This window comes from Triticum aestivum, chromosome 6D, assembly GCF_018294505.1.
Source record: "Triticum aestivum cultivar Chinese Spring chromosome 6D, IWGSC CS RefSeq v2.1, whole genome shotgun sequence".
NCBI classification, from domain to species: domain Eukaryota; kingdom Viridiplantae; phylum Streptophyta; class Magnoliopsida; order Poales; family Poaceae; genus Triticum; species Triticum aestivum.
Genome location: NC_057811.1, coordinates 11,949,227 through 11,970,089, shown reverse-complemented (window position 1 = coordinate 11,970,089; position 20,863 = coordinate 11,949,227). Strand labels below are relative to the sequence as shown.

General features: G+C 46.2%; 2 protein-coding genes across 4 annotated transcripts; both read right to left on the bottom strand.

Annotated features, from left to right (window-relative positions):
• Positions 1–1,049: 1,049 nt before the first annotated feature.
• On the bottom strand, positions 1,050–8,820 carry LOC123143061 (disease resistance protein Pik-2). Of its 3 annotated transcripts, none has more exons than XM_044561835.1 (5): positions 8,351–8,820; positions 6,914–8,276; positions 6,731–6,832; positions 5,190–5,939; positions 1,050–3,122 (listed from the first exon to the last, which is right to left on the bottom strand). In XM_044561835.1, the coding sequence occupies exons 2-5, from the start codon at positions 7,958–7,960 to the stop codon at positions 1,209–1,211; spliced, it is 3,813 nt and encodes a 1,270-aa protein (XP_044417770.1). In that variant the 5' UTR covers positions 7,961–8,276; positions 8,351–8,820; the 3' UTR covers positions 1,050–1,208. The 3 variants fall into 3 exon arrangements, with proteins under 3 accessions (XP_044417770.1, XP_044417771.1, XP_044417772.1); XM_044561836.1 differs by having other exon boundaries at positions 8,356–8,820; XM_044561837.1 differs by having other exon boundaries at positions 6,731–6,826; positions 6,914–8,820.
• Positions 8,821–10,869: 2,049 nt separating this feature from the next.
• Positions 10,870–18,994, bottom strand: LOC123143060 (DExH-box ATP-dependent RNA helicase DExH12). The gene is made up of 5 exons (XM_044561834.1): positions 18,836–18,994; positions 17,976–18,722; positions 15,609–17,858; positions 14,357–14,746; positions 10,870–14,249 (listed from the first exon to the last, which is right to left on the bottom strand). The coding sequence occupies exons 2-5, from the start codon at positions 18,705–18,707 to the stop codon at positions 11,076–11,078; spliced, it is 6,546 nt and encodes a 2,181-aa protein (XP_044417769.1). The 5' UTR covers positions 18,708–18,722; positions 18,836–18,994; the 3' UTR covers positions 10,870–11,075.
• Between the last annotated feature and the right edge of the window lie 1,869 nt (positions 18,995–20,863).

The window sequence follows — 20,863 nt, the reverse complement described above, 5'->3', positions numbered from 1 at the left end:
TAGTTTTTGGCCGAGCCGCCGCTAAGAGGCTTAGCGCGCTATTTAAAACTTTGGTTTAACATGCCCAAGTTGTTGGTGATGTGTCAAACCTCTGCTTTTTCTCTGGGCTGTGCTGCTGACAGTTCTTTGGCTGTCAGTCATGTGTAGTCCATATCCAAGATTCAGCCATTAGTTGTGGAACTATTCTGTAGTTCAGCGTACTATGCTGATATTTATCTTCTTAAGGAAAAAGGAACAGGTCTCTCTGTTGCTTGCCCTACTTCAATGTTGGCCAGCAGCTACAACAACCAGGGAATGCGGTGCTATTTGAAGAGAGCGTGGTGGTGCTGCATAGCTACAACTGTGACAGGTCGCCCGCATTAAAGTCCACAGTAGGTTCTTAACATTACAATATGACAGGCTTTTAAAATAGAACATTGTATGTAGAGAATGGTGTGCAGTATTGCACGGATCCACGGATCTGCAGAAACTACCAAGAAGCAAATTAAATTCCATTATTATTGCCTAGCCATCGTCCCATGTTTCAGATATGACAGTTTCACCTCTGACTTATGACAGAGACAAATGGAAGAAAAAATTGCAACATATAGTCCATACCAAAAATACTGTAGAAGAGAATGTACTACGGACACCTTTGAAATCCTTAAAAACTCCTGTTGGTTACCGCACAGGTATAGAGCGTGAGGTATTGGTCCAGGCTCTAATCCTACCTATATCGGCACGGCACCCATAGTAACCTCCTACACTCAATATGAACTGAATAATATTTCTTATGACCTGCCTGGTTCATACAATGAGATGGCTGTGACTGTGAGAGAGTCGTGTCACTCTGTCAATTGCGCCTTAATTACTGTATTATACTACTCCCCCCCGTCCGGAATTACTTTTTCGGCTTCAGATGCATCATCCTGTTCTGGCTGCAATCTGCATACGGTGCAGTACGCCAGTACCGCATTCGATGCATGCTACTACAACAAAGGAATACACATGGATGCATCCTGTCGGTACTCTGTGATTTTTATATGAAATTTACATCAAAGGAAGTGATGTGTAGTGCGTTTTTAAGGGATGCATACCACTGCTGCATTACAGACTTACAGTCCTGCTGTATACGCCCGAGTGACCCAGTTTTTGTAACAGATACATCAATTACCAGACCTACTATATGTATAGTAGAATACAGGAGAAGTACACACACAGTTTAATAGTCAGTCAATAATGTTCACTCTCACGTGCTCCGCTACCTGCCTCTCCACCTCTTCCCTCTTCACCTCATATTTTTTATTATTGTAATACCCACTACCAGCTTTAGGCAACTGAATTTCTTTGAGGCTTTTGAGGGCTGGCAGCCCAGAGATGTCCCTCAGCTCGTCGCACACACCAATTTGTAGCAGCTCAAGCTTGGGCGTTGTGTCTTCTTCAAACAGCACCGACTGGAGCTTGTGTAAGTTACGGAGCTCCAGCACCATGAGGCTAGGGAAAGATGACCTCTGGAAATGGAGTTGTGTCCCACTGAACGAGTCAAACTGCAGGCGCAGTACCGCTATATTTGGTAGCACCCCGAGTGCTTGTATGGCATCATTATCTTGCTCCAATCTGCTACCCATGAGCACCAACTTGGTGAGATTCTGAAGCGTATGGATCCATTCTGTTACATTGACTAGAGTACCACCCAGAGTGAGGCTCTCGAGGCTGCTTGGTGGCAACAAACCCTCACCCAAACAGTCATCTAACGGCGAGTGCCTGTACACCATTCCAACTGATAAAGATTGAAGTTGATTATGACCAGCAATGGCAGACCATAACTCATTGATGTTTCTGTAGCTCAGACCACCCACTTTAAGCTTACGTAGCTGAGTAAGCTCTCCAAACTCTTTTACAGTGACATTTCCGTTTCTCCCGGAACCATTAACAACACCTAGTGAGTGAAGGGCCTTCAATTTGCCAATCCCTCTAGGAAGTATAACACCATGTAGAAGCCTCTCCCGGAAGCGATCTAGATTGAATATATCATGCCTGTTCAAACCAGCTTCTAAAACTTGTGGTCTCAAAAAAAGATGACCTCTGGACAACAAAACGCATGTTTGACATGTGTTAACACGATCAACGAAATGTCTATGCTTATGAACTATGTCATCCTCTCCCATAACACCCCCACGGCCAACATAACCATCTGCATGAAGGTGATGTAGCCTCCGAAGATTGGTGATTATTGTTGGCAACTCAGATATACGTGTACCTCTAACATCCAGTGTTTGCAGGTGCCTCAAATTCCGGAAAGAATTAGGTAGATATAAAATGCCGCGACATCCTCGAAGAGAAAGGTACTTGAGGTGATGGAGCTGCCCGACTTGATCAAGATGATGATCTCTTAATCCTAGTGTGTCTTCTAAGTCAAGAACTCGCACAAACCTCATATCGTCGGAGATGAAAAACGATCTCCACTCTCCAAACACGGTCAATGACCGTACGTGTGACAAGTCTAGCATGCTCTCCAGCACATGTTTGTCCCTTTTCCAGTTGGTGCTTATAACAAGATGGCGTATTGCACCTTGTGTGTTGCTCAAACAACATCCTTCCTCCAGTGTGAAAACAAGGTTTTCCTCCCTAGCCTTTGAGATGCATATTTCACGGATCATATCATGAAGTTGGCAAGAACTGATTTTCTGTTTGTATTGATCTATCCCTTCCCCTGGCAGAATCATACTCCTATCCAAGAGCTCATCAAAGTATCTCTGACAAAGTTCAATTGCCTTCATGCCATGCATATCCCTTGAGTAACCCTCTGCAATCCACCGCCGCACCAAGCGACCCCACCTAATTATGTGGTCTTCTGGAAATATGGACAGGTATAAGAAAGCAGACTTGAGATGGTATGGCAAACCATCGTAGCTCCTCATAAGAATTGTCTTTATTGTCCTAAGTTCAGGATTTATCTCCAATTCAGTGCCAATTCGATCATTCATGTTCCTCCATTCAATAGCAGTTTTTGGCTTGCTCGCTAGGAATCCACCGATAGTCGATATTGCAAGGGGAAGTCCATCAGATTTATGTAGGATCAGTCTTGCTTGCTCCATCATAGCTGGGACTAAATCATTTTTTTTAATATTTTCCTTGAATACCTGCAATGGAATTTGACAAAGTTAACTATTTGGATTAAAGAATGACTGTTGCCAAACTAAGAATGAAATAATATGAACTTGTTTGTCCTAGCGTCAACTTATAGATTCTGGAAGTGAAGTCCTGACCCTAAGGGTAAGTTTGTTATGAAAATTTTCTCTCATAATTTGATTTAACACTTTTTTTGAAATTTCCCTTCTGTTACTATCATGTAGAGGTGATATGAAAATGAGATTCTCTACGCATTGAGAATTCATCAGCATTCGAATTACCATGTAGCTCAGGTGTGCACTAAACATTGTCATCCTAGATACTGCTACAATTCAAATGTGCACCTGAGAGCACGAGTACCATAATCCAATTATGCGAGCGCATGCTCCAGTAAAAAGTACATACTTTCAAGAAACTCAAAATAGATCACGAAGACGAAGTTCAAGTAGTTTACATAATTACATTTTATGAAATAAACAAATATATTTGAGGATAAGAAGGTTGAAATTTGGACGCATAAGTCTGGTAACAAACCTGATGACTGGTTGACAAATTCAAATTAATTTTGTGACAAGATTCACTAAAAAAGTACAGGCAAAAGAACTATTATTGCTCGACTCCAAACAATACCGGCAAAAAAAATGACTTGCACCTAACAAAGCAATTTAGCTACTTCACCAACTTCCATTAAACAGACATTGAGTCTGGAGAGAACATTCGGCACTGTAACTAAATCAAGGAAGCGAAACATTTACATCAACATCGCTCATGGCAAGAGAGAATATGATTTCATTTTGAGACCTACCTAATTATAATCGCAACAAAATGTTTGTTACATTTCTGTGGCGTGTGGGGAAACAATGAGGGGACAAAATTGATACTTTAACTCTTCAAATTTTCCTGCACAGGATAACTGCAAATTTTGTATGAAACTTTCCCGAGAAAGCGCAAAAGGTTTGCATGTTATGGCATTGTTAGAAAGAATAATATACAAGCCTAAGACTATGCAAGTACATCCAAACACCAACACAGAGGACAACAGCCGACAAATCGCTAGGCACTCATTACAATGCACACTCCATCAAACCAATAACAGCCTTGATGATGTCCTCACACGAACACACACACGAACACGGACCACAACTAGAGAAAAGACTAGCCCATCAACAACAGTAAATCACAACCTCACACCACAAACAAGGCCTCCCACTACGTAGGGTAAATACAACATGACCCACACAATGAGGAGAAAGCACCGGCTTGACCAAGCCGAGCATGTGAGACACCCTGGAAATGACATAAGTTGTTGAACTACCAACCGTGGTCAACAACCTAGAGGTCGCACCACGGCACAAAGCCATACTCTGCATCTATTGCATCAAACTCCCGGGCCACTAAATGTCGTCCTCCTGCCGCCTCATTATGTAGACAACCCAAGCTAGCCTAAGCATGGTCATCGTCCATGCACCGCCGAGGCACTAACATAACAGTCAACACAGGTGTTGTTGTTTCGTGTGCCAAAAGAGGGAAACATGGATGAACTTGTGCCATTTCATCCTAGTAACGATGGATGCCACTGTGAACCTGGGAGCTAGACAATGCCGCGCAGATCAAGCGAGCAGCCAGTCATAGCTCACATCGGCGTATCAACATGCTTGCTGTTAGCCCAGCCTCCGACGAACCTACGGCAACACCACTGACATAGTCAAGATAGTATATATCCACAAACTTGCCAGCCCATGGCCATCACCGGTCCAAGGCCCTGTGGAGGTCCCAATACGCCGCACATCAGGAGGCTTCACTCACAGTGTCCAAGGAAGCTACCATGTCACACGAACCCACCCAAGTGCTTGCCCGGAATTCAGCAGGCTACTTCAGATTTAATATTTTCCCATATCTATTGGTGGACATTGTCATAGATCTAATATTTGGGTATGAACTATTAGTGTTTTACCATTTTCATCAAAGAAGACATCAGATTGTATGCTTACAAATATAATCTTATGTGAGGCGAAACTAATATATTGGGAAGCAAAACTAATATGAAAAAGAAGAAATGGTACTGGTTACAAAACTACCTTCTTCATGAAGAGGTCAAGTGCAGCATCATCTTTCAGGCCTTCAAGACAGTACATGTTCTTGTCTTCTCTTGAACAATGTTTGGCAACATCTTTTTGTCTTGTGGTGACTATGATCCTTCCAGCATTATGCAAACACGATTTGACCAAATCCCATTCAGAAGTGGACAATATATCATCAAGAACAAGAAGGCACTTTTGTACTTTTAGTATTCGAGCTAGCTCATCCTTCAAGTCTTGAAGTTTCATCACTGATATGTTTTTCTTTTGCACTCCAGTTGCTGTTGATCCGACAGGATCTTCTTGAATAGTATTCTGAAGCTGCAAAGCCAAATCTCTAAGGAGTACTTCAGGGTTAAAAGGACGCAATGCAGTGGCCCATGCACGCTTCCAGCCACCAAGCTGCTGACTTCGGTAGATGCTTCGGACAACAGTGGTTTTTCCCAGACCCCCCATTCCCCAAACTGAGATCACCTTAGAACCTTGACTGTTGTCTGGTTGGCCAACTAATCTGATAAGAATAGATTTCTCTGTTTCGCGCCCACAGACCACTTCATCAGCCAGCCCCAGTGTCCTGCTGCATCCAAACTTCTTTCTAGCAGTTGAATTGCCAACTTTGTCTTCACCTGCATTGTTGGATTCTTGGGGTTCGTCCTGTATTTCATCAGTGGCCATTGTTGTGTTTTCCTCGGCAGTAGAAACTTTGTTTGAGTCGGAAATAAGCTCAGCAGACCATGATGTACGCATACCCTGAACAAAAAACAGATCTATGAGAATTTATGTACTTGTGCTCTACACATTTTTCACATTCAGACTACCCACATGTCTTTTTAAATATTGAGGGTTTCATGTGCACACTTTTAGTGAGAGCAATATGCCCAACAAAATATCTAAATCATATATATCTTAGTTCAATTTCAAAGCACATGTACTTTTCGATTAGCACAAATATTAGTAGGAGGCATGTCTCGACATATCAGTTTTATTTCCCTCAAATTTTAAAGTTTGTCAAATATGTTTAAGCACCAGGATTAGTTCATTCATAACATGCACGTACTTGTGTGGTGCAATGGAAATGACAAGTGGGTTTTTACAGACAAGAATAAATGTGATTGTGAACTAAGCGTAAAAAAAATGAACTATGGAAACTGGAAAGGTATTAGGTCCCATGTCAAACGGATGATTTGTCGCTCAATGCCACTCTAAGCTGCATTTCTGTTTCAAGTGTTTATGTGAGATAGTACTCAAATATGAAGGATTTTCAAGTGCACACTTTCAATTAGCATAAATTCAACTGAGAAGCATGTCTCGACATGTCTCAGTTTATTTCCATCAAATTCTAAAGTTTGCTAAATATCTTTGAGCATCAAGATTAGCTAATTCATACACATATTTTTTGAGTATCAAATTTGACTAGCTAAGATTTCACCGTGTATTTGTGTGTGTATGAGGCTACAAACAAAGAACATTTACATAACCCAACTGTAGCCCACACACATGTAACTCAAAATTCAAATTTTGATCGGTTGGCAGAGTCCCACCTTCAGTTTCTCATTCTCCACATCAGGAAACCTTGCTTCGTCAGTGTTAAACATTTCCAAACTAACACTGGCCACGCTGACCTGCTCCTCGGATTTCTGCAACTAAAAAAATGAAAAGAATCAATGATCCATAAAAGCAAGAAGCAAATTTATAACAGAAACCAAGGCGAGGAACAGATCTACCTTCTTGTGGAACAAATAAATAGTTTGATCACATGACAGCTGCTTTAACTCTGAAACTTGATACGGTTTCTCTGTGCACAAGCTTGCAATTTCAGCTTGCTGAGTAGAAACGATGATTCTACTTTGTTTCTTGTTGTCAGGAAAGTACTTCTTAATGCAATGCCACTCTTCTATCGTGGTCAGGTCATTTATGACAACCAGGTAGCCATTGCTGCACAACTGCTCACTAAACATACGGACTAAATCTCTTTGATCCATCCTCTCCATGTTGGCCAGAACATTAGGCACGACACTCGTTCCTTGTTCGGATTTTCCAACCTCATCATGGTAATTTTCATAAAATTGCCATAACAAGCCCCTGAGGAACTCTTGCGGATTGAAAGGATGCATCAACCTAATCCAAGCACGGAATCCAAACCTTTTCAGTATCATTGGGTCATCATAAACTTCGTGGATGGCAGAAGTCTTTCCAAGATCACCGCTAGTTCCCCACATGGAGATCACCCTAAGGTTCACATCATTGCTGGTAACCAGCTGGTGGAGGTTCACCTTTGATGTTGAGTCCTTTTCGACAGTGGCAAACATTGCCGCATTGGCGATGCTGACCTGCTCCTCAGCCGTGGTAGGCTTGGAGCCTGAGCTCTCCTTGATAAGGCGATAGCGCAGGTTCCTGTTGCTCACGTCCTCCACCTCGGCCCTAAGCTGCTTCACCTCCTTGGCGATGCGACGCCGATCACCTGGCCTGCGAGGGATGCACCCCAAAAATGGCTTTTTCTCGGAGTGGAGGCCAAAATCCATGAGGCTGTCCTCCACTTTGTAGGCCAGGACCCCGATCTGCTGCACCCAGGTGGTGAGCACCTTGTTCTGGCTCTGCTCCTCATCAGCCGTCATCAAGAAGGACTGCATCATCTGCAGCTCATCCCTGATGAACTTGACATCACGCTCGACGCCTAGCTGCAGGGCAATTTCCTCTGCCGCCTTGGACGTGGCGTAGCCCAGCGCGCCACCCAGAGCGGCCTTGCCCACGCTGACGGCCGTCGGCTCCATGCCTCTCTACCCTCGCTGCTTCAGAAGTTGCAGTGCCAATGGTAGCTAGATCTGGTGGGTGGAGCAAAATGAGGAGGGGATCTAGTGCCGGCAGGAGCGTGTGCTTTGTGGTATGGAGCAGCTGCCGATGGAGAGCGATAAGTGACAATGATTGATGGTTTGGGTGCTAAAGCAAGCTAGAAAAGGCCATGATTGATGGAGAGAAATAATTGATGCCCGACATCTTTTCAGATGAACAGCGAGAGCATCCGATGCTGCAAGAACAGTGAGCTAGAGCCTCCCACTAGCGCCGTCCCCAACAGTGAGAAATTGATACCTGGCATTGTTTCACACGAACAGCAAGAAAGTGAGTGGGTGAGTGGAGAATACTAGTGATGAATTGATTGATACCTGACATTGTTCCACACACTGCAGCTGACGGAGTGATGAGTGGCATCGCGTCGTCTTCACCAGTGCAGGGGGGTCGGCCTGACAGGACTTGTCTGCGTCTTTGAACAGCACCGACGCCGGTCTTGGCCGAAGCCAAAATCTCCGGCCGGGGCGGCGTGGACCACCGCCAGGACACCTCCGCAGCCGGCGTCCGGTCTTGATCGGACCGACGACGACGCCGGAATCGAACCACCGTAGCGGCGACGCAATCTGCGACCGATCCACCGGCGCGGCGCGCCTGTCGCCACAGCTCGCCGTCCGACTCCCGTCGCCAGGCAGGCTCCAACTCCCATCTCCAAGCTTGGCCGCGGCCCAACCACCGGGAAACCTGCCCGGCGTGGCGTCGCCGACGGCGGGTCGAACCAGTGGAGCACGAGGGAATGGCAGCGATTTCTGATTTGGGGGGTGGGTGATTCCAGTGACGCTATCCGTATTTTGGGGCAGGTATTTGACGCTTTCCATAAATCAAGGCGTATTCAACATCGTCCACATGTTACGCGTGCCTACTCTTTCACAATTCCTCAACACTAGTTGTCTTATGTTTACTTCATCTTGACTTTCTCCTTTCTTTCTTTCTGGAGAAAACTTCCAATCAATTCATCTTCAATTATGGCAGTATAACAAATACCAAAAATAATAAAAATTATATCCAGATCCATAGACCATCTAGCGGCGACTACAAACAGCCGAAATCACACCTGCGTCATCGCCCCTCACTCGCCAGAGCCCGGTAAAAAACTTGTCGTAGTAAACAGTCGGGAAGTCATCGTTCTAAGGATTGATTAGTGACCGACAATGCAGTTGATTGATTGAATGCAGAGAAATTAGTGACCGACAATGCAGCAGGTGGATGGATCGAGTACAGAGAAATCAGTGATCGACATTGTCACAAGAACCACCGCAGCTCGCCGTCTGACTCCCACCGCATCCAATCGCCATGTAAGCTCCGCCGTGGCGCCGAGCTTCGCCGCCGGGAAAACCTGGCCGTCGTGGCTGGCCGGCGGCGGATCGAAGAACCAATGGGGGTGGGTGATTACAGTGACGCTTTGCGATGCTCCGCCTAGAGTGGACCAGAGCGCATCTGGGGGACAGGTGTTTACGCTTTCTAAACGTAAAAGTGCATTACTCGTCCTTATCGTGTTCCTCTCTACCGTGGCAATGTTTGGCAGCAACTGCATTGACTAGAAAGTTAAACTATATATCTAAGCCTCCTGAATTTCTTCATGTGATTTTTCATGGTTCTGGTAGCAAGAAATTGATAAATTGAAGCGCGGGCACCATGTACTTCTATTCAGCCTATTTATTACCAATCATTTGTGGATATGAAACCTACGAGATTTATTTGTCACTCATTACATTTTCCTAAATCTGATTAATTTCTAGCATATTTGGAAATTGGTCCATTTGATCTCTGATGAGATGCTTATACATACTATTTTTGTGACAAAAGTCACAGGTGCAAACTGAAAAAAGATACTTGGTATCATTAATGATTACTCTGAGTACATTTGTTCTTTTTAGCAATGTATTCCTACAAAAGTTCACACTGATGTGGCATACATGCATTGGTGGTGAAAATTGCTACAAGTATGGTGGGGCAACCAGCTTTAATTTAAGCACGTGTTCTCCACATAACTGCTTCTTTAGAAAGTTTGTAAAACTTCTTGTTGGAATAGATTGCTCTTAGTGTCTCCTTCGCTGGAAGTGCGAATGAACATCAAGTTCTGAAGTAGTTGAGGTTTGAAAGATGAGGTACTAAATGAAGGTACCGAATGGTTGGTGCTCAATATATCAGAGATATGCATACACGGTTAGGGTGGTTTTGACACATTTAAATAACATTTTGATGGATCTACCGGTGAACAATATGCATCGCGGTACTAGGTGTGCCTATGGGTAATTGTCATGCATTTGCATTATCTAACATTATCTCGAAGGGCTCACATTGGCAGAAAACATAAATGCGAAATGTACTCTGCATGAAAAAAAATCCTTTGTCATTACCATTCCTTCAACATATATTTTATCATCGTTGGTCAATAAAGATGCTCACACTATTTATCATCAGTCCCCATGAAAACTAATTACAACCGAAACAAAAAAGGAGGCTTGTAACAAAAACACTCTATTCCCTTCTTAATTAATACATGTGGCAAATCTTTTGCCACGTTTCGGAAAAAAAAAAGGAACGAGGTCGGCACTTCAAATTGAACAAGGAGAAGAGTGAACATCACAAACCAACAAATATTGGGGCATAAACTTGCAAAAATCACAAATTTTACTTAACCACAACTACCAATCTACAATTATTCTACTCCTATTGTACCACCAAGGCAACGGTGAGACAAAATGCCTTGTGGATCAATTTATATCTTCACTGACAAAAACACAATAACATGTTTATCAGGCTCTACGGTAACGGTTGTCAATCACCGACAAATCAGATCCAAGAAACATCACATAAGAACATCAGCAAAACATCATCAGCAACCAGTGCAGATCCTCCTCGTTGCCATACAAAAACACAATAACGTACGTGTGCATCAGGTTGGTTACACTGAATCAAAGCTAAACTTCATGTGTTACATTACAGACAAGGGGATGATAATAAGTTTCAGGTCACATAATATTCTCTGCATAATAAGAGCAAAAACCCAGTATAGAAAAGAGTTCCAGGTGTTCGAAATTAGTCGCCTCCAGCTTCCTTGATGTCGACGGTGAACTCGTACTCCTGGTCGCAGCCGAGGTACGAGTCCGACATCAGGTAGATCATGTAGTCCTTGCTCCCTGGCTCTGTGGCAGCGGTGAACTCGAGCTTCACACGGGCCCTCTTCTGGAGGGTGACCCTCTTGATCGCCAGCAGCTGCTTGGTGGAGCTGTCGCCGACCACCAGCCACCACCCTTCCTCCTTGGTCTTGGGGAACCTGGGTGCGTGAACCGGGCCCACCTCAGAGTTGGGCAGGTTGGTCATGTCACGCTCCAGAGTCACCTGCAAGGTCACATTGTCACCGGCCCTTATGTCGTCGCCCTCACGGACTTCATAGGTCATGTCGACGTTGGGGAACCGCTTGAAGAACTGGACCACGTCCTGCAGCTCAGAGTTTGACAGCTGCAGCAGGTCCCGCATCTCATCGATGCTCATCTCAGCCAGATCAAAGATGCTCTCGATGGGCTTCGCTTCGTTTTCCTGGCATCTCCGGGCCAGGTCCCTGGTGAAGTGTGGAAGTTGGAGCAGCACAGAATCACGATCCCACATGCCTTGAGTAACCATTTGGCTCAGCTCCATTGCATTCAGAGCCAGAGTGAGCCATCCACTGCTAGAGATGACATCAACCATTGCCAGGAGCAGCCTATGGGCAGAAAGGAGGATCTCCCGTTGGTCGGCTGCCAGGTTCCCTACCACCGTGTGCCTTGCAAAGTGGGACTGCAGCAGGGCGTTTGCCTTGACATGTGGATCACCATACTTGGGTTTGTCAATAGAGAATCTCTGGTGACGAACTAGCCTCTCAATGTATTCCTCTTCGCCTGGGCGACTTGGAAGCTCTGCATATTCCGATGCCGAAGCTAGAATTTCCAGGAGGCCTTTCATCTTGGTCTTCTGAGTTAGCATCGAACTGAACCGTTCGATAGTGGTGTAGCTGATGTAGTAGTAAGCAGCAATGAGACCAAGGTTGAGCGGCTTCAGGTACATATCCTCCTCTACAGCCACGCACTTGCTTGACTCCAGGTCATTCAACACTGTCTCGATTAGCTCAGAAAGATGATCCGACAGATGCCTGTGACTTACACCCTGCAGATTGTAGTAGTTGGGGTTCTTGTTCAGCCGCCTGTACATGAATGTCCATGTAAGATAGTCCACTGCATCTTGTTTGTTTTCTACAACACCCACAACAACCTCAGCATTCATATGATCATGCAAGAAATGGTGGAGATGACTCTCCACAGGGAAGGCCTCAAATAGGAACTTCTTGTAGTATTCCTTCCGAGGTGCATGGCACAATATAACACACTTCCCTGAGTTATCTTGAAGAGGTCTGCTAGCATGACCCATCATCTGTAGCAGATCAGTTATTGGATAATCAGTATGAGCACTCTCCCGACCATCATAATACTGGGTTCCCATCACAACAACCAAATGAGCAGGCAATGATCTCCCCCAGCACATCGTGCTGCTTGCAACACACACTTGGATCCTCCCACCAAGAAAGAGCTGAGTCACAAGTTCCTGATCAAGGTCACTAAGACCCTCATGCAAGTAGCCCACACCACATCTCAGCGTATTTTTAAGCGTTTCTTCATTGACACCTCCAATGAAAGTATCCATCTCATCCTGGGACCCAAGAAGGAACGGTGTACCACCACCCTCAGCACTTGAGTATGCACACAAATCCAATGCAGTCAACCTTGCATGCTTCCGTGTCGGCACAAACACCAAGGCAGGCTTACCACTCTTTGCATGTTGTGTGATGGCAGTGTATGTTGGCTTTGCCATTGCTTGCATTCTTGCCTCAAAATTTGCTATATCCACACCCTGGATGTGTATTTCCAATGGGACTGGCCGCACTGCTGGGGGGAAGTTGAAAAGACCATGAGCAGTAGCGCCAATCCATTCTCCAAGATCTTTAGCATTTCCAAGCGACGCTGAAAGCGCCACAATCCGGATGTTACTGCCAATATGGCTTGAAATACGTCTCATCCGAGAGACAACTATTTCCAGGACATGTCCCTTCTCAGATCCAATTAGATGAAGCTCATCAACAATAAATAAGCTGACTTGCTGGACAGGTTTCCGCTGCTTCCACCGGCGAGAAAGTGCATCCCACTTTTCAGGAGTACTAATAATGATCTCCCCTTTGTCAAGCAGTTTCAAATCAGCAGCAGTTTCGCCTGTTAGCTCAACTACACGGGCAAATTCACCAAATTTCTTTGACCAGTCTCTGTATCTTTCTTTGGCCAGAGCCTCAATAGGTGCTATATACACAACACGCATGTTGGTTTCCCCAGATACAGCCTTCTGGTGGTTCCTTAGTATAGCAAATTCCGCACATATAGTCTTCCCACTACCAGTTGGTGCAGCAACCAATACACTGTCGTCACTATTATACAAGACAGTGAACACTTGAGTCTGGATGGGGTTGAAATGTTTAAAAGCACTATAAAGACCTTCATATCGTGCATTCCTCAATGCAGTGACAGGTAGTGGCTGCAGATCAAGCAATTCAGTTGGTGGAGCATATTTTTCTGGAAGAATCAAGTGCCTAAAGCAAACAGGGAGAATCGTCTGAGAACCAAGCCACTTGTCAGATACAACACGTATAAAATACTGAGGAGGCAGTGGCTCATATATCGGCACTGTAAAGTGAAGTGTGTGATCTTCATCCACGTATTGCTTCTTAAGCATGAAGTACTCATGGTGAAGAATGTACTCTCCATCATTGTCCTCGACTATAACCCAAAAAGGCTCAACATATCCATGTACCTTATCATCCCATAGGAAATCAGGTGTTATAGTCAGTTCGAAACCCAAAACCGTGCGAGTAATGGGTTGAACATGGGCAGAAAGGTTCAACTTCGGCAACTGGTGGATGCACCTGTGCAGCTGCTTCCCCATCTTTTGAAACCGGATTAGTTCACCGATTTCCTGTGATGATAGGTCATAGTACCTCTCCCAGGCCAATTCTTTTTTCTCCAGTTTCATCAGAATTTCCTTTGGAATACCAGGAAACTGGCGCAAGGGTGTTTGGACACTCCACATCTGCTTATCAATCATCTTGCAAAGATTCAGAGCCTTCTCTGCTAACTGAGCCCATCCCCTCTTCAGAACTATTTCAAAAAGTGCTCGTAGAAGTCGGCCAGCACTCTGTAACATTGAGAATAAGAGATGTAAGAATACTATAGGAAAAGAAAAAGCAAGCAGTTCAAAGTTCAAAAATTCAGTTATTGTATGTTACATAGAGAACATGTTACCTGTCTGATGTAGACCATATCAGAACCAAGGGAGAGGCCCTCCAGTTTCAACCTAGATATATATGCTTGCAACAGCACATTGATCTTTGCACTGGGCTCCTCCAAACTCTCTTTTACAGGGATTGGCACACGATCCAAAAGCTTTGCCAGCTCCATCTTCTCATCTTGTCTGACACTAACATACTTAAACTCTTCACTCAGAGAGAACAATCGACACAGCTCAATATCACCCATTGTGGGCTTCAGATATTCATTGTATGTCGAAATAGTCCCATGACTAATGTAGTAATAACTGGCAATCCTTCCAAGGTCAGTAACCTGAAAGTATCCTGTTTTCCTGTCGTACTTTATCAAATTATTCCTATCCAGCAAATTTGCAGCAGAGTGCACCTGGAGCAGCAAACGAAGAATCAGCAGTGTCACAGGCAAGAAGTACAAAATCAAGAGAGCATCTGAAGAACAATATTAACAATGCCAATCATAAGCTAACTGCCAACTATGTTGCTCTGGTATTTCTCTAAGATTTGGGACCAGTATCAAGATGCGCCCATACAACAAATAAATTAATAAGGAACTCATCCAATGAAAAGCAAATAGCTGAGAATTTCTTTTCCTACCACCACAAAATACCCAATACCACATTACTGAGGATGAAGCCTCTTCCACCTTCATTTTTCCCAATTCTAAAACCAATCTCAAGCAAATGCCTGCTGTATTACAACAAATTATCCATGATAAATTTTGTATCTACATGCCTACCCATATTGGAACTTAAGAAAATTTTGGAAAATAAATTTCCATTAGAATGCCACATCTGTATGGGCTATGATGCTGTTAGTGATACATAGAAATCAAGAAATCAAACAGACACTAACTACCAAAGAGGATATTTGTTCTATATGAGCAACCTACAAAATGTGCAACTGCACCACATCTGGCATAAACAATACTAAAGACACAAAAAGCTAATACTAGTGGAAGTCACTTTCCCCTGGATGCAATTGCCCTAGCAGGATAGAAACATATTGCCTAGTCTATTCTCCACATATAAATACTGAACACCGCAACGTACAGCCAGCAAATTTAACAATTGATTATTTACTAAAGATTATATGCTCATGCACCAGTTGAACATGGCAATGTACAGCTAGTCCATATATGTAAGTGCAACACATGAAACAATGCTTGAGAATAAATCACTAGGATGACAGGATTATGTAGCTTCAAAAAACAGAGTATAGCATGTACTTACCAAGTCAGCTCTCCTCTCATCTAGCGTTTTGTCCGTCTCCATGATATCTGCTGGTAAGCCATACAGCGTTGGATTCCGCAGCATCCGGATGTAGAGATAAGTGTAGCCAAGCCAAGAGCATGCTTCCCGAGCATTCTGAATAGTACCCAGAACAATCTCAGCATTTAACTGATCTGCCAACTTGGATATGAACTGACTCTCAATAGGCAGCTGTTGATTCATAAGGGAGAGATAGTATTGCAATTCACTGTGGCCAGTTAAGATTATTCCCTCTCCGTGTGTGTCATACTGAGGCCTACCTGCACGACCAAGCATCTGCATGACATCCAGAGGACTTAATTCTGTCCAAGCACCTTTTTCCGGATTATAAATCTGTGTGCCCTTTATAATAACAGTATGTGCAGGCAAGTTGACACCCCAAGCAAGGGTGGCTGTAGAAACAAGGACCTGTATATGCTTATCAGCAAAAAGTTCCTCAACAAGCTCACGGTCTACCCTTGCCATCCCAGCATGATGAATAGCAAACCCATACGGCAAAAGGTCTTTAAGATCACTGCTTTTGACAATATCTGTATGACTGCCAAGGATCTCCTGGCTTGCACTCTCATCCTTCAGAAAGCGAGTCAATGTATCATTCGCCAAGGCAGTGTCTCTGATGGCCCGAGCAGTTTTCGATGTCTCCTTCCTGGAGTGCACAAAAATAAGCACTTGATGCTTACCAGCAGAAGCCATTACTTTCTCATAACAGATCTCATTCATCAACTGAAACCTCTGCAGTGGCTTCCTCACAGTGATCCCAATGTACTGCTGAGCAAGAGGGCAAGGCCGGTAACTGTTATCAAAATGGAAGAGACCCTCAGAGCGAACACGCAGGAATACAGCAACATCTTCATAGTTTGGAAGAGTTGCAGAGAGGCCAACTAGGCGAATATGTTCCTTGGTCGTCTCAATCTGCCGTACTGTTCTAGAAACAATACTCTCCAGGACAGGCCCTCTGTTGTCATGAAGCAGATGGATCTCATCGATGATCAGAAGCTTTACCATTTGAGTGTATGTTCTGTCCCCAGATTTCCTCGTGACAATATCCCACTTCTCAGGTGTGGTGACGATGATCTGTGTATCATCAATCTGTTGTTTTGTCAGGTTCTGGTCTCCACTGAGCTCCCTAACATTAACATTGAAGTCTTTAAGCCGTGCCGACAAGTTTCCAACAACTTCAGCAACCAGAGCTTTCATTGGGGCCACATAGACAATTTTGTACTTGCTATTATCAAACTCACCATCCTTCATATGCAAACCAATCTGGTGAAGAATTGTAAGCACAGCCACATTGGTTTTACCAGCACCAGTTGGAGCACAGAGAAGGATGTTGTCTGGTTTGAAAAGGGCAGTATCATAAACCTTGCTCTGGACCCTGTTCAGTTGCTGCATTCCAGCAAAAGCTGGTTGTGCCCACCCTGGAATATCAGATATCTTCACAATCTTCTCTCCAGTTCCATATGGCCTAGGTTTCAACGCTGGCACATGGACTTCCTCATACCCCTTATGAGGGGTTCTGAATGATCCCTCAGGAAGTTCACATTTCTTGTTGGCCATCAAGAGACCACCTTGGTGGAAGGAGAGGCTATCGAGATCAAGCAGCTGCCTCTGGCCCTTTAGCCATCCACTCTCCGTATCCCGCTCAACTGCCCGACGCTCCCTTGGACCATCAGCGCCAGCACTGTCATTGTTAAGAAGCCTCTTAGCCTCATCCCTGATACTTTTCTCCAGATTCTTCTGCCTCTCCTTTGCAGAGGCTCTCGTTGCATGTAGCTGCTCCAATATTGGAGCTAGGCTTGGGTTATCCATCATCTCTTCCTCTATCTTCTTCCGCTCTTCCTGATCTTCAGCCCTGGCTAAGCGGGTACACCAGACTATCTTGAACCGGTTGCGCAGTACCAACTTGATGAGATCGAATTTCTCATAGTCCAACTCCATGACAAGGCGGTTCTCGACATCTCTGTCATCACCAACAGCAATTATCTTCAAGATCTCCTCGGCAAGCTTCTGGCTCTGTTGGGGATCAATATCTTCGTATGCTTGTGTTATCTTCCTCTGCAGCCAGTAAGCATCAATGTCCTGCACGTTTATGTTCAGCCCCTCATTGGAGTTCTGCATATCATCGTCATCCAACTCGCCGCCCATCTGCATACCTCCAGGACGGTTCAACTCAGCCACATCATCATCATCGTCATCCAAGTCATCTTGCACCTGATAAGGAAAAACATTGAAGGTTATACACACAAGCAAACATATGGGATTTTCCAGTCAGGAACAGGCAAGAGAAACAGAGAAAGACTGTAAGCACAATGGCATACGGGTATGTACCTGATCAAAATCACTTTCCTCGTCATCTTCATCCTCCTCGAACTCGACAGCAACTCCAATATCATCATCCATGGTTGCGTCCCCACCATCACCAGAAGGCGCAGCAGCAGGGTCGCTGGCGTCATGGAAATCCGTGATGAGCTTCCCAATGGAGACGAACTGGTCGAACATGGCGCTGGAGATGGGGTTGAGGAGCTTCTCAATCTCCTTCTTCTTGTCAGGGTTCTTGATCTTGTCATTCTTGAGGACGGCGAGCACCTCGTCGGCAGCGCCGCCGAGCACGTCGAGCGGCTGGCCGCCGAACTGCTGCTGGATGACGCTGAGCATGGCCTCGTAGGCGGCACGCGTCTCCTTGGTCTGGGGCTTGTAGACGACGTCGTCGGCGAGGGAGAGCACGCTCTCCTCGCGCTGGGCGGCGGAGGAGCGGCGCCTGCGCTTGCGGGGCTGGTCGGCGTCGGCGTCGGCCCCGCCGGCAGAGGCGGAGGCGGCGTCGCGCTCCTTCTTCTTGCGGGACTTGGTGAGGCGGTCCTCGAGGTCGGGGGGCTTGGCCTGCACGGCGCGGTCCCCGAAGCTCCTCTTGTCGATCCGGCCCCAGAGCGTCTCGGGCTCGCCCGTGGGCTCGTGCGTGTCCCGCGGCCGCGAGTCGGTGGTGAGCACCAGGCTCGAGTTGGCCCGGTACTCGTACTGCTTGAACCGCGCGTGCGCCTCCGCGCCGCCTCCCAGGTTCGCCATCCCGCCGCCTCGCCGCTGCGGGGTCAAGGAGGAGGAGCGGTCAGGTGCGGATCCAAGCAGCAGCTAGGGTTTTGGAAAGTAGGTTTCGAGAGCTAGGGTTCTGATAAAGTATGGGAGGGGCGCGTTACCTGTGGGTCGGCCGGCGGGCGGAGCTAGCGGGGGCGGCTCGTGGCGCGGCTCCCGCCGCCTCGGGTGGTGGCGGGCGGCGGCGTCGTCGGCGTCGGAGACGGGGGAGGAGGGGGATGGATTTGGGGGGGAAGAGAAGGCGGCGGGGCGGAGATTGGATTGGACTCGGGAATATAGCCTAGGTCAGGCCTGGTCGGTTCGATTCGATACGAGAGGGTGGATGAACCGAGCATGCCCAGATCGGGGCCTGGGCCGGCCCGTTTGGGTCAGCTGTACACCGAGGTCCTTGCCTGGGCCCTGAGAAGGGGATAAGAGGGCCAACCTTCTTCTCGGTTGCATTCAGCCTCGACACAACGGGTCATCTAGTCGAATAAGAGCATCTCTAGCAGACTCCGACACATCCCACTTTGACTTTGTGCTTGTTGATGATTGGTTGATATCTGTGTCCCCTAGCACAAGTCTAGGGTTTCTCTCTCCTCCGGCGGCTCTACCGCCGTGAGTTGATTTTGCTCAGGCGATCATCATCCCCTACCGGTCCCCGTCCGCCTCTCTGGTCGCTGGCCGGTATAGGGTTTCTGCGTCCGTTTTTTTTTCACACAAAACGATCTGATGGAGAGAGGAGAAGGTAGCGGATCTACGGACCCAGTTGACGAGCTACTGGAGAAGTTGCATCTGCATGAAGAGGAGGATGAAGGATTTGTTTGGGAAGATGTGGCTGAACCACCGCCCCGCGCAAAGTGGTTGGCAATTGTGAAGGTACATACCATCAGAGGTTTTAGCCCTAGTGCTCTTTACGCAGATATGTGGTCTGCTTGGGATCCGGCCAAGGAGGTGATCTGGAGGCGGGTGGATGACAACCTGTTCACCGTGCAATTTGGATGCCTGGGTGATTGGAACAAGGCTATGGTCATGGGACCCTGGTTTTTCCGCAATCAGGCGGTGCTTATGGAGGAGTATGATGGATTCTGCAACCCTAGATCGGTAATTTTGAACAAGCTCACGGTCTGGGCGCAAGTGCATAAACTTCCTGACAACTATCTGCACGAACAAATTGTAAGGGGTATGTGTAGGCCTATGGGGGAGTGAAGGAAGTTCAAATCAAGCTGCCTGCTGGCTATGTGGGTAAATTCGTCAGAGTCAAAGTGAGTATGAAAGTTGACAAGAAACTGACTAGGTTTGTGTCTATGACCAAGGAGGGGAACAGGGAGTGGTACCAAGTAAAATATGAAAAGTTGTCGATGTTCTGTGGAGCTTGTGGACTGCTGGGGCAGTGGTATGAAGAATGTGGCAATGGAGAGCATGACGTGGAAAAGCTGGAGTGGGGCGATTTCATACTGGCAGACGAGGGGCGGGGAAGAGGTAGAGGACGACAGGGGGGTCGTGGCGGTGGTCGTTACGGCTCAACTGCAAACCTGTTCGGCAGGGGTGGTAGCAGGGATGATGAGGGCTTTGGTCGAGGAAGGGGGAGAGGTGCTAACATACCCACTGAAAGCTGGCGTTTTAATGTTGTGTTCCAAGGCACCCAGAACAAGGAACGTAATAGTGGGGATGCAACAAAGGATGATCTGACGAGCCAAGACACTCGGGTAGCAGACGGTATGTTACGCAAGAGATTGGCCGAAGATTCAGTTTCAAATGAAAAGCTTGCCCCCGATTCAGAAACATTGGTGGGACCAATAGTACCGGTGGGTAAGGGCTCTTTGGTGGCAAGTATGGTTGATCAGTTCGATGGAAGTACCAGCTCTGGAGATTTGCAAAGCACACCACAGAAAAACACAAACAGGAAGAAGCTGTAGGGAGTTGATGGTACTGCTATGGTCGATATAACAACGGAGACAAATGACGATGATAGATCGGCGGCTCCCCTTGCGGGAGACCGCCGGGTACAATGAGTGTAATATGTTGGAACTATCGCGGTTTGGGTAATCCCGCGACAGTTCATGAGGTCCGCGAGCTCGCGAACAAATTTACCCCGGCCGTGCCGTGTTTAGTCGAAACGCAAATCTAGAGCACGCGCGCTGAAATTATAG